Source organism: Microtus ochrogaster, chromosome 18 (genome assembly GCF_000317375.1).
Source record: "Microtus ochrogaster isolate Prairie Vole_2 chromosome 18, MicOch1.0, whole genome shotgun sequence".
Classification (NCBI taxonomy): domain Eukaryota; kingdom Metazoa; phylum Chordata; class Mammalia; order Rodentia; family Cricetidae; genus Microtus; species Microtus ochrogaster.
Genome location: NC_022020.1, coordinates 2,296,278 through 2,310,221, shown reverse-complemented (window position 1 = coordinate 2,310,221; position 13,944 = coordinate 2,296,278). Strand labels below are relative to the sequence as shown.

Here is a 13,944-nt window from a genome sequence, read left to right as displayed (position 1 = left end):
GGAAAACTAAAACAGGGAACAGAACTTTCTTGGATCTGAGCATGTAACATTCTTCCAAAAAAGGAAAACTGCAAAAATGGAACCTCTGAGCTCCCAGGGACCGACTATTAATTTTGCACAAAGAGCAAGTAAGATCCAAGTGTATAGATGCAGAAACTGGAGTTCCTGGAGACTCCTCTGCATCCCTCCAGGGTTGGGAAGATCTGTGGAAATTTACTGTTCCTGAAATTCCACAGTGTTCACAGTCTCCTTAGCAGCCGAGTCAAGGCCACTCTGTCATGACAGCTTTTGCTGTTCCTCAAAGTCACCAAGACAATTAAAATTAGAGACAGTTTAAAATGCCCCAAATCCTATTTTTAGCACCATTGTATCTGTTACTAAGAAGTGAATTTGTAGTCACCCAAAGTAAAGCTTGGAAGAGATCCAACTCATTTCAGGCACCTTTCTTCTTGTTTTGTGTGTTCAGCTCTGAACATATTTATCATATTTTGCTATATGATACTTGATGATCAGCTGGATGAGAGCTGGGGATATCTGTCCTGCTCACTGTGAACCCTTATTTCCTAGCTGTGTGCTCAGAACACAATCTTCCCAGAGGTTACTGAGAAGAAGCTTGGGGGTTGAAATGAAAGTCTCAATGCTATCTGACAGAAGGTGGATGGAGTAACTTATGTTAACCTAGTACTAGTAGATTGGAATAATTTAGGGGACAACCACTAAAAATAATATGCAGAGTCATTACTTTAAAACACTATTTAAAACAGGGTGAACTAAAAAAAACAATGTTCAAGCAACCGACTGGAAACCAAAGGAAGAAAAACAAAAGAAATAAATAAACAAAGCAACACATTTAAGTCCTAACATTTCAGTCATTAGTTTACATTAAAAGATTAGCAGTGGATTTTTAGAAACTCACCTATTGTATGCATCCTATACAAAACCATTTTTATTGCAAATTTTGTATACAATATACTCTGATCATGCTTTTCTCTCTCCCAACTCCTCCCAGATCTCTCCACCCCCTCAATCAACCAACTCCCTGCTCTTTCTTTCTCTTTCTCTTTAAAAAAAGAAACAGGCAAACAAAAGACTCACCTCCCCCCCAAAAGAAGCCGGACAAGAAAGACACACATATACCCCCCATACACTCCAAATATACACAAGACTTAAATGAGTAAAGAAATAAGCAAGAAGACCAACTTTTTAAAAACTAACCACCCTGTTGTCATAATAAGAGAAGCCAGCATTTCCCAAACAATGGAGAAAGAATGTGACCATCTCTTGGGAAAGACCGGCTTATCTGCTATCAAAGCAGTGTCCTTGTTTGCAAGGAGAGCCATGCTGGCTTCAGCTGGGATTGAGCAAGAGAGGGGCACTGGGGAGCAAGGCTAGCTTCTGGCTGTGGCAGGAAGGTTTATCAGCAGGATGCCTGGATGCACTGCCTGGGAAGGATCACAAAGCAGATGGAGCAGTGAGCAAAACAGTGTTTAGAAGCAACATTATCTTAAAGGAACGGATCAAAAGTTGGGAGTGTGGTGGAGATGTAAGAGGAGTCAAGAGAGGTTGTAAGATGGGAAAATACATGATTAATATCAATGCCAAAGGAAAATTCTACGGGATGGGAGGGGCGGAAAGGACCTAGTGGGAGGGGCTGAAAAGACCACCTAGTGGGAGGAGCAGGAAAGACCAGCTAGTGGGAGGGGCAGAAAGGAAGGACTTCCTGGGAGGGGCAGATAGGACCTAGTGGGAGGGGCAGAAAGGACCTAGTGGGAGGGGCTGACAGGACCTAGTGGGAGGGGCAGGAAACACTGATGAGAGGGTTATGGAAGAAGCAGGGCAGAGAATTACCCCAGTGCTGTCCTAATACACACGTAGAGTGGCTAGTCCTACTAAGGGACAGTTGTGGACTGTCACAAGAGAAAGGCTGTGACTGAGTTCACGTGCAGGTAGGAGGCTGGAGGTTGAATGGCAGACCCCTTCGGACCTCATCTGTTAAACTGGTAAACTATAGAAGCAAGACAACTCAGACGATGAGCTGTACAGGCAAGTGAAGGAAAAGGGGCCGTGGGGAAGCATTTTGGAGGAAGTAGCATCTCCTCTGGAGATGAGACTGTGAACTTGATGGCCTTGTGTAGAGCCAGGGAAGAGATGTCCTTCTAGAGCTTAGTTGCCTTGGACCAGGCGGGTACTTCCTGCCTTCCCTCGTCTAGATAGGACGGACATCCCTTAGCTATGGTGGAGGTAGATTCTGCCCCCCTGCCACAGCAGAAGAAAGGGAGGAAGTTACATAGTGCAGGCAGAAACCAGGAGTGTATGCGTTTGGAAGAGTCTGGAGACCTGGAGTGAGTCCTCGGCTGTGAACATCTGCTTTGATTACCTTGTTTTTCTTGCGTTTTCTTCAGAGTTGCTCCTGTGTGTCCACCTGTTTTCATGCATAACTGGTTTTCTTGTGGAATGGAGGCCCTTTTTTTCTTATCTCTTCCTTCCCATGTCCTTTCAGGTCTGTGGTCCACCAGCCTTCAGGATGTGGGTGTGAATGGACAGTGTGGCGACATCCTTACCAGCAAAAGGTTCATGCTGGACATGCTGTATGCCCATAACCGAAAGTCCACAGACGATGAGGAGAAGGGTGACGGCGAACCGGGGAGGCCTGTGCAGGAGGTGGAGGCAGTGGCCAGTCTCGCCACCAGGATATCCACTCTGCAGGCCAACTCTCAGGCCCCAGAGGAGAGCATCAAGAGAGTGGACATTGGCTGCTTGGACAACCGGGGCAGTGTAAAGGCCTTTGCTGAGAAATTCAACAGTGGGGACCTGGGGAGAGGGTCCCCGTCTCCCGAGGCAGAGTCTCAGGACAAGGTCCCAGACACGACCCCTACGCAGCTGAAGACTGAGTCTGACTACATCTGGGACCAGCTGATGGCCAATCCGAGGGAGCTCAGGATCCAAGACATGGATTTCACTGATCTGGGGGAGGAAGACGACATCGATGTTCTAGATGTGGACCTTGGCCCCCGTGAAGCCCCAGGGCCACCCCCTCCACCCCCTCCCACCTTTCTGGGTTTGCCACCCCCACCCCCTCCACCGCTGTTGGACACTGTGCCTCCCCCACCAGTCCCCGGTAATTTATTGGCTTCTCCTGTGTTCAGCACTCCTCAGGGCTTAGGGTGGTCCCAGGTACCCAGGGGTCAGCCAGCATTCACCAAGAAAAAGAAGACTATCCGGCTATTCTGGAATGAAGTCCGGCCCTTTGAGTGGCCGAATAAGAACAATCGCCGATGCAGGGAATTCCTGTGGTCAAAACTGGAACCCATCAAGGTGGACACTTCCAGACTAGAGCACCTGTTTGAGTCCAAGTCTAAGGAGCTGTCTGTCACCAAGGTAGGCTGGGCCCTGGCATGTTCTTGATTAGCAGAGGAGAAGAGCTGGACAGGTTGGTCCTTGAGGAAGCATGCTAGTTTGTGCTGCTTTAGCTGTTTGGTAAGCAGTCCATTGAGATAAGAAGTCTAACTTTTCGGATAGTATTCCTTGGATTTGTGCTACATCAAAAATGCACAGTAGCACACCAGATTACCCATGAAGAAAGCAAAATGGCTAATTATGAATGGCCCTGTAGCTCAGGAGCAATATCAGTGCTCTCCTGAGGAACTGAACCTCTTTGCTTACCGGGTGCACTGAATGTACTCATATAATGTCACCTCAAGTTCGGGATCATAGAAGCGCTTTAAACTTAGCTGTAGCCACTCAGTGATTTTTAGAGGCAATAATTTAGTCTCTTTGGATAATTCTCCGAGCCGACATACTGAATCTTATTTTCTATGAGTTCATGAGGACCTTGCAGGCATCACTGTTGCAGTATTGCTAATGCTGGTTTTATATACAATTATTCATGGGGAACATAATAAAATGATTGGGCATAACACCATGGTCAGCAAATTCTGATATAGAAATTGCACAATGGATCGTATTTCCCACAGGGAAGTGCTTCAATAATGCCTCCATTTTGTATCTCAGTCCACAAAATGTGTGAGTCAGGGTATAGAGAACATTAAAAACAGGCTAGAAGCTACCTTCTCTTAGGAATTTGGGGTATGAGAAAGTACTCTCTAAAGTCTAATGTAGACAGGCGCAGCATGGTGTCATCGAGAAAGCACATGCCCAAGAACCGTGCAACTGAGTCACCCGAACAATTGCAAAAGTTTTTAATGTTTTAAGTAACATTTTTGATTTTATGCTGAGCCAGATTCATAGCTCTTCTGAGCTACAGGTTGGACACCTGCAGTGGAAAAGATATGTAAGAGCTTGTCACTGTGAGTCAATTGTAGTCCCAGGTCGATTCAGCCATTTGTCATATAAATGGGAGCTGAGTTGGCCTCTCAGGCTTAAGAGTCAGGTACCAGTTCTGAAGACAAGACAAGGTAGCAACCTCAGGGTTTGCGTGAGTGTGTGTGTGTGTGTGTGTGTGCACGCGTGTGTGTGTGTGTGTGTGTGTGCGCGCACGCGTGTGTGTGTGTGCATGTGTTTCTGTGGAGATGCCATGGCTGTTGGGTGATGCTGAGGGACCAGCAGGGGGTAGTCATTGGTCAGTCTTATTTTAAGTCCATGTGGAGATTCTTAAACACCTTGCCACCCTTTGCCACTGGTGTTCATCCCCATGTCTGTTTCCCCAGGTTTGGAGAAGGTGTGACTTTTAATTATTTCTTGCCTCAGAAGCCTCCTTAAGTCAGAATTAAAGCTTCTTTACTTTAAAAGTCAATTCCTAAGCTTTAATATAAGCTCATCAATCCAGTTCTTTTGGTTTAAGCAGGCCTAGACCTTGTTCTTTCCAGAACATGTCACTTGGGGATGAAATCTTGAACATCTACTCTCAATGTACCCATGTCCTGACCTCTTCAGGCTGATGTCACGTAGCACTTGAGTGCCTACATGTCCTCTCCCAGTTCGTACAGCCAACCTGGCCTTGTGGAGAAGGCCAGCTGGGCGTTAGCTGGCAGCCTGCAGTTGTCAAGTATTCTTATGACCCACCCCATGCACTGCGCAGGATCCACTAACGAACTGGCCTCCTCCTCCTGTGCTCGTTTGGCTAGCTCTGCTGCTGGCTTCCTGAAAGTTGTTCGTACCCTGGAGGTTGTTGGGGGGAGGCTGCCCGTGGCCTCAGGACAGAGAAGGAAAAGGGCAGCAGGTTGGTAGTGAAGCCATGTTTTACTTCCCTTGCGGTGAGCTTAAGTTTCCACGAGAAGACTTCCAATGAGTCTGTTGCTTCACCCATCCCCCTCCTCTCTTGGTTTCACTGTGGCTGATCTGGTCAGTGAAAAGACACTGGCTTCTGTCCTTTCTTTAACCCCGAGTCTGTTCTTACGTGTAGTAGGGACCACCTCTGAAAATACGGAAAGGCCTTGCTAGTGGCCAAATGTGTGTTTAGGTTTGGTAAAGTGGGGACCTAGGAAAATAGTCACCCACACTGGCGGGTCCAACATCTTAAGATCACATGAGCTGCAGATGGAGCCCATTTTTAAAAATGTGCAACTTTGCTGAACATTTACAGAATGTTTCCTCGTCATTATTTCTAAAACAATACAACAGCTAGTACGTGGCATATGCAGCGTGATAGGTACTATTAATAATCCAGAGACGATTTAGAGCACTCTAGAGGGTTTCAAGGGTTATATACAAAATATGTAAAAATCCATTTCATGTGAGGCAGTTGAGAATTATTGTACTCTCTGGTGGTCCTGTAACGAATCCCTTAGGGACACCAAGGGACAACTAAACTGAAACATTTATTAAATTGCTTCCAGAATGTTCTGCAATGAGACTCAGGAGCATATACCTTTGGGTGTGTGTTTGTGTGTTAGTGCTTGTTTGATTATCTTCAAAAAGAAAAGGAAATCTGAGCAGAAGCTAATTTGCAAAATGTCGGAAGAAATGAGAATGCAAATTAATATTAGACATCACGCTGGAGAGGTGGATCCCGTGTGTATATGTTGCTGATTCCGATCTAACCGGATTCCACGTCTGGTTTTGATCGCTGACTGAGATTTCCATGCAGCACAGCTGTAAACAGGCACTTCCGAACCCTGGCGCAGGAGAAGGTTCTCATTACAAACAACGGTCTACAGCAAAATGAAATCGACTCCACAAGACAACGCGAAACAAAGGAAAGTGCTTTTAGTTTCTGTTGGAAAGCTGACACCAGACCAAAGCAGTAGGGCATGTCTGTGATTAGCCAGTCACCCCCAGCCCAGATTCACGCGTGAGAGCCAGTGCTGGGGGGAACCACTTAATGAACACGAGGAGAGCGAAAGATGCCTTTCCTTCCTGGTTTCTTTACTAGTTTGTGGAACAGAGCCCACTTTGCTGACTTGGCAGCAAATGTGTTCACGGAGCTCTTTGCAGCATGCTGCTCGTTGTGTTGTGTGGCGATACGAGCCCTGGGTGAAGCCTTACCATGCGGTATTCTTGCTGCTGCTCTGGGATGTGGTGGTGGATGTGCAAATGATTCCAGAGAACTATGTCAGGTAGAGTCCCCAAAGCGTCTGGACTTGACATGAGGAACCCTGTGAAATGTCCTTACCGATTCTGTTGTCCAATCAGGGGCTGGAAGACCCCGGATACTCTCAAAGGACACCTTCTTCATACCCCAACTAACTACCAGACCAAGGCAAGTTTGGAGAAAGCAAAAGCGAGGCAAGGAGAGGACCCGTTTTTGCCTTTGAGGACACGGTGGTTTCTTGGGCTTATTTGGGGCAGGGTCTCCAGATGGAACTAGAGAAGTTTGCTTGGTTCTGTGTAGTAGGTACATTTCTATTAAGATACCATGATCAAAACCAACCATAGAATAGAGAATTTATTTGGGCTTCCAGTTCCAGAGAGTCAGAGTCCATGATGGCAGAGCAAAGATAAGGAAGCAGGGACAAGAAGCTGAGGGCTTGAGCTGCAAACACAAAGCAGAGAGCAAGCTGGAAATGGTTAGCCCCAGCGACACGCCTCCTCTTAAGGCCACGCCTCCTAAACGAACCCAAGCAGTACCACTAACAAAACCAAGTACTCAAATAAATGCCTGCCATTCACATTGAAACTACTGTTTGCCCTGAAGTTTCTTAGTATATCAGAAACTACTATCAGAATTTTTAAAGAAATGGAGAGATAGAGATTTAATTGGCCAAGGTATAAGCCTCAGCTTGGGTGATTCTGCTTGTTTTGCCCCCTGCCCCCCACGTGTAGCCCTGCCAGGCCTGGAATTTACTGTGTAGACCAGGCTGGCTTCAACTTTGTAGTTGACCTTCCTGTTTATGTTGGGATTACAGGTCCTGATACCTGGCAGGCCTAGGCTGGATGATTTGTAAAAGCCTCAGAGATTATGGAGTAGGCCCATAGTTGTAAACCCCTGCTTTAACGTGGCCCTTGAGCATGGCCTCCTGCCCCGATCTGGCCTCTTCCCAGAGAAGAAGTAAAAAAAAGTCTCCATGCTTCATATTTGGAATACAAAGAAGTTCATTATGTTCTTAATGTCAACAACAGGAACCCCAAATTCTAGCTAGAGATTAGAAACACAACTTTTTCCTCCTGTGGTCCTACCACAGTTAGTAACTGAGTCTGTGTGCTCCCTCTGCTTTCAGTGATCGGAAAACACAGATTATCTTGTTGTTTAGCCATTGGCCTCAGCCATCGGAGGCTCCAAAGTATGGGAAAACAATATTTTCCCCTTAATAATAAGGCAAGCCTGTTCTGGAATGGAAAGAACTCTTTTCTTTCACCCTCCCCTTATTTTTTTTTTTAAGACAGTCTTATAATTCCTTACTGGATTCAAACTCAAAACAATTGCCCTGCGTCAGCCTCCTACCTACTGGGGTTAAAGGCACGCACCACCATGCCAACTAAAAATCTTATTCTTAACTAAAGAGGGCTTTTTTTTGCCTTAATGTAGACTTAGGTTTTCATTTGTTTTTTTTTTTTTTTTCTGGAAAGCTCTGCTGTGTATTTCTTTATTGTTCTTGCAGAAAGACTAGGAAAATTCTAGTGTTCTCTTCCTTGTGACATCTGTATCGTTGCACCTTGTAACCTTGTAGCTGTCAGTTTCTCAAGGGAGAGTTTTGAAAATATGTTGTGGTGTCATTCTTGGCGGGTGAGCAGGGAGTCGGGAGGCATGATTTACCATTTCTAGAATGGCCATGCTGAACCAGACCCAGACCCGGGGTCTCCGGCGCGGCTGCCAAGCTGCTCGCGCAGAGGCCAGTTGCCTTTCATGGAAGTGCTTTCAGACCCAGAGACATTCTTCAAGACTCAGGGAGTTCTCCAAATGCACCATGTCCCTAGACGGGTTTCTATTTTCAATTGCACCTCTGGGGTGACAAGTTCAGTGTGTTCAGCGTTCACTTTTTAAACATTTTGATCCTCTGTTCCTAATAAAATGACTCTTTAAAAATTCAAGAGGGTGAGCTCAAGACATAGCTCAGTAGTACAGTGCTTGCCTAATGTATGCAAGGCCCTGGGTTCTATCCCCAGCAAAGGGGGGAAAAAGTCAAAGAAGTAACCTGTTGTGTAAGCATGTTAACAAACTTTAGGTGTAATGAAAGCTGTTTACTGTTTAAATGTCTTTCTGACTTTTCTCCCTGCTACCTGAATCTTCATTCTTCTGTTTTCCAAAGCTGAATGACTCAGAGGGGAAGTTAGAGCCTTTTCCTTTCCCTGTAATGTTGACTGAAATCAGGGTGCAATCACACTTGCATGTGGCCTCATACCCCCCGTAACTGTTCAGAGTCGAGTTGAGTCCTTATCTGCAGCTTCAAAACATTGGCTTTTAGGGATAACGGTTTGACCTGCTCTTAAGTCCAGATTCTACATCTCTAGCCCAGGAAGCATCAGCCGTCTATCTCTGCAGCGAGTGCCCTTTTCGGCTAAGCCTAGCATGGCTTAGCTACTCCAGTCAATATTTACATTACCTTATGTGACTTTTTACTCTCTGGGAAGCAGATGTGCAGACCTCTGGCTCTAGGAGGTGGACCCCTAGCCCAGGTAGCCAGCCATCCCCTAAGGCTGCAGTGAACAGCTGTCTCCCCTGGCCCATAGTCTGTGCCCTGAGCTTCAGCAGTGATCAGTCTCTGCTCAGGTGGCTGCCTCCTTTGCTTCCCAGAGGTCCTATAACTCCTTTGCACAAGTGCTGTCTGTTGAAACCTCGTCCTAAAGACATTCAGTTTCGTCTTCTTATACACTGGAGCCTCATCTCTCTGGGACAGCTTGAGAGAAAATGTTGTACTGCCCTCCTGTGTTCCTTACTGTCTCTTCTCTCTGAGGTCTCTGTTCCCCTGGACATACAGGAGACCCTCTGATTCTCTCTCATCCATCTTGGCATGTTTGACATCTCACCCTTTCCCTGCAGGGTTCCTGGTCAAGAGTAAAACAAATGAACAACAAGCCCTGCAGGGCCTCTAGGCCTGAGGCAGGTCTCCAGAGACCGTCCTGGGGGCGGGGTGGTAAGAGGAGATGGAGGTTCTCAAGGGAGGACCTTGCCTTAATAGGCTTTCTGGAGCTAAAACAGCCTAGAGACTTTTCAAGGTCTCTCCCTTCTGAAATAAACAAACTGCCTTTTCCCTTGAACCCTTCGGTGGACACACTTGGGAAAGTAGCGTGTTCCAACACTGCCCCGCAGCTGTTTCCCTCACAGGGCCGCATGCCTGCTATGCAAAAGCAGATGCACCCTAGAGATAGCCCTGTTTTCAGGTCTAGCCACTGTAGTTGAGACCTCTATGCCTGGAGCCTGGGCAACTGGTACTTTTTGCTCCAGCATTCCTGCCACCCTGACCATTCTTGACACTTGCTGAAGAGGAGGGTAGAGGTTGGCTGTCTTCCATCTTTGATGAAGGACTAAGGCTGAAACCATCCGTCCTGTGGCCTAGAACAGCATTGGAGGCCTCCTGGTCCTCCGGGGAGGGGGGGGGCGCTCTTTTCACACTTGGACATGAAAAGTTCTCATTTGAGAACTAGACACCCAAAAGCTGCTCAGGAAAAGAGATAGCAAAGAGGGACAATAAATACATCTGTAAAGGCAAGCAGCCAATTGGAAAAGAGACTCTTAGTGCCCAAAGTCTGTTATCCCAGATGCCAGGAGGGTGACTGAGAGAAAAGGGCCATGGGTTAGAGAACAGCTTGGGCTACAGAGTAAGTTGAGACTACCTAGAGAAATCTTATCAGTGAAACCAAATCAGAACGAACAGAACGGACTGTTGGGGAATAGACTGGTCTCTAAACCTCTTGTGCAGTGTTCAAGCGTTGATCTCACTGTCCACTGACGTCTTGAGACAGCCGTCAGCAGAGATGGGCATCTGCCATATAGCAGTCAGGAAGACAGTGTCTCCTTAGGTGTGGCCTCGTCCTTTTGACTGTGCCTCTGTGCTTGCTTTCTCCCTGACCTTTTCCTCAGAAGGAAGATGTTAAGTAAAAAATAAAAAGAAAGGTGGCTCCGCTGGCGCAAGAAATCCAATTAGGTCAAATCAAACCAAATCAAAATGCCCATCGTTTTATTATTATTATTATGCCCATCGTGGCCAAGTACATGGCGGGGAGACAGAAAAGCAGGGAGCCCATGCAAACCGGGAACCACCAGTTTCTCCTCTGGGAACCCATTTAAATACCCTCTGGGAGTGGTCCTGACCCTTCCCAGGGAGGGGTCAGGAACTGGCCTGCTGGGATTTGGAGTCCAGACCAAAGCAACTCCAAGGCCTGGAGGCTGGGATGGATGCCAGGGGCTGGGAGCTATGCTCCCAACTTAACAGAAGACCTCAGTGGATCCTCCACAGTCTCAACCTGACTTTGTTTCCTGTTTTGGTTACAGGCTAGCTGCCATTCTTTCACGTTAGGTTTCGGCTCAGGGATTTCAGTCTTGGGGAGGATGACTGGGGCTGTGCTGTACCAGCCTTTCCGTACCACACGGCTCTTTCAGTCCCGCTATCTCAGCACACCGGCTGACTGGCTCAGTAGTGCATAAAGCTCCATGGCCATTCAGAAAGAGATTATTAGTGCTTGACAAAAGAATATTGGTGGCTGGAGAGATGGCTCAGCAGTTAAGAGCACTTGCTGCTCTCTCAGAGGACCTGGGTTCAGTTCCTAGCACCTACTTGGTAGCTCACAACCATCCATAACTTCACTTCCAGGGAATTCAGTGCCTTCTCTGACACCAAGAATACAATACACATGGTAAAATGTATACACACAGGCAAAACAGCTAGACAGATAAATAAATATAAAAGAATTGTAAGGTATATTGTTGAGCTTGAAATGATTATGGTCTTTTATTAACTTTAGAATGGATTTTTAAAATCTCAAAACAAATCTTACTAGAATTTTGATAGAATTATTATTCCTTTGAGAGAGGTCTTATTGGTCAGGGTCCTCTAATAGCGCAGAACTGAAAAGATGATGGATGTTCCCACCACCTCTTCCCCAGGCTGGGATGGTCTCAGTCATTTACTTCATGAGGAAATCTACATGTATGATTCCCGAGCACATATTTAAGGACCTAAAGTAGCAGTTAAGTTTGAGGACCTGGGAGGGTCTGTAGAGCCATGGTCTGCTTCTCCTTTTAGACCACAGCTCTGCTGTTGTCCCCGTTGAGTGGCTCATCTGCCCCTGGGCTCAGGCAGCTTCAAAGGGGCAGTCCAGAGGGCACTTGTCTGCAGGTGTGGTCAGAGTTCCTCCCCAGGCTGGCTTGGGAGGTCTTTCAGGACATAGTCTCATCTAGCCTCATCACTGACAGCTCTCAGCCTGAACACAAGGGTATCTTTTTTGCTTGCTTTCTCCCTGGAGCCTGGCAGAACCGCAGAGACCCGTAAAGGCGCAGTTGGAGAGTCACTGCTTGCAGAGCTGGCCTTTTCTAGACACAGCAGCTGCCCTGCCGTTGGCATCCTTGCTTAGTGAGCAGCACCCATCATCACTGGCTGCGTTTTCTTTAAGAGAACCTTCTGACCTTCATCTTTGCCACCCTCAGAGGGTCCCATCTTCCCAGATGCCTTTCCACCAAGGGAACCTGAGCAGTTGTCGCGGCTCATTGGACCAGTCTATTCCCACGTCCCTCCATTGCCACCTACATATGACTTCCTGACAGCTGAAGGAGAAAGTGGAGACTGCTTGTGTCACAGCCTGTGGTTATCTGCCAGGACAGTCATGATAAAATACCATACCCCAGGCTGGAGAGATGGTTCCTTTTGTTGTTCTTCCAGATTGAGTCAAGTTCAATTCCCAGCACCTACATGGCAGCTCACAACCATCATAACTCCAGTTCCAGGGGATTTGACACCCTTTTAACTCCACAGGCACAAGGCTTACACACACTACACATACATATATGTATACCATTAATACCCATGAAATAAATAAATATAAAAATATTTTAAATACTATATACTCAGTGGTTTAAACAACAGAAATTTGTTTCTTGCAGTTCCTGAGACTGTGGAGTTGAAGATCAAGATGTTAGCCAGGTTAATTCTGCCAAGGGCTTTCTTCCTGACTTTCAGATGGCGTCCTTCTTGCTGTGTTCCCATAAGAAGAACACCAATCCCATTGTCAAGATTCCATTCTTACCCCCTTACTTAAGCCTAATTCCCTCCCAAGCCTGCGACCTTTGATACTAGATTCTACCTTTTTGGCTATCATGGGGCCAATATATGTTTGGAGAAGGGATACAAACATTGAGTTTGAAAGGCACATAGAGTTCCAGCCCTATGCTAGCCATCATCTTGAGGTAGGCCCAGGGCGTGCCTCTGAGGAGCACCCATGCCATCAGGAAAGCCCCATCAGAGGGTTTTACAAGGCTGCTAGGACACCTCTGCTTCTCTGCCGTCCTCTTTGGCCTGTTCCTTCTTACCACTCATACCTCTTCTTCTGCACAGGCCCTTTCTTTCCTCCTCCACCCTCCAGTGGATAGCTGTATGATGGTCACATGGACAGGAAAGATGGGCACACTCTGCTGTGAGGGGTACAGGACATTTGGGTAGTAAACAATGCCCTGGGGAGATCCAGGGACCCAAGGACTAAAATGACACAGCAGCCACACAAAGAGGATGTCCTCCCTGTCCTCTCAGCCCCTGTGTTTATTCACTGTTATGGGCACACTGCACACACTGAGCCAACAAGACGCATCCAAATGCTTCACAGCATGCAAGAAAGGAACTCTAAAATGGTGGGGGAAAAGAGGTTTTGTTCTTGCACAAAATGTTTTTCCTATTGAAAGAAGATCAATTTTATTTTGTAATGTAAAGGCTTGTAAAGTTCCATTGGAGGCAACTAAGTGCCTGAGCCTTGATGTTCCACTTCCCCATTCTCTTCCTATGCTGAGTGGCAGCCAGTTCTTCCCCGAACTGAATTTGGGCCATTTGTTTTCTCTTTTAAATAAGGAGTGTGTCTGCTTTTAGTAATGAAACCCAGGAAGAACCCAGGATGATACACTAATCTTTTGACTTTCCTTGTTTTATCACTAAGAAAACAGCTGCAGATGGTAAAAGGCAGGAGATCATCGTTCTGGATTCCAAGAGGAGCAACGCCATCAACATCGGTCTGACAGTGCTGCCCCCTCCCAGGACTATCAAGATAGCCATTTTGAACTTTGATGAGTATGCCTTAAACAAAGAAGGGATCGAGGTAAGCTGGGTTCTATGAAGCATCGTTAGCGTTGCAAAATGTGCATCACATTAATGCATTGAATATCACTTTGGATGGTTTGTAATCTTTTTTACTCAACTGAACTCTGAAATATGTTAATGATTCTTAGATGTTTATCTGGGATGCAAAGATAAGCCCCTTTGCCTGTGAAGTTCAAAGATCTTGGCTCACTTATGGACCCCAGCTCTAACCAAACATTTCTTACCTCAGAATGAAAAAAGATCATCACATCCTCCATATGAGGATGCTTAAGTCTCTTCCATGTCATGTCCATATGTCTAGGAACACTTA

At 46.5% G+C, this 13,944-nt stretch overlaps 1 protein-coding gene across 6 annotated transcripts in view; it reads left to right on the top strand.

Moving 5' to 3' along the window:
- Window positions 1-13,944, top strand: part of Fhod3 (formin homology 2 domain containing 3) — a 430,213-nt gene that overhangs the window by 384,192 nt on the left and 32,077 nt on the right. For all 6 annotated transcript variants that reach the window (XM_013349359.2, XM_026783506.1, XM_026783507.1 and 3 more), the window contains 2 exons: window positions 2,501-3,378; window positions 13,474-13,632. In XM_013349359.2, the coding sequence (XP_013204813.2) occupies window positions 2,501-3,378; window positions 13,474-13,632 (1,037 nt within the window). The remainder of the gene's footprint in view (window positions 1-2,500; window positions 3,379-13,473; window positions 13,633-13,944) is intronic.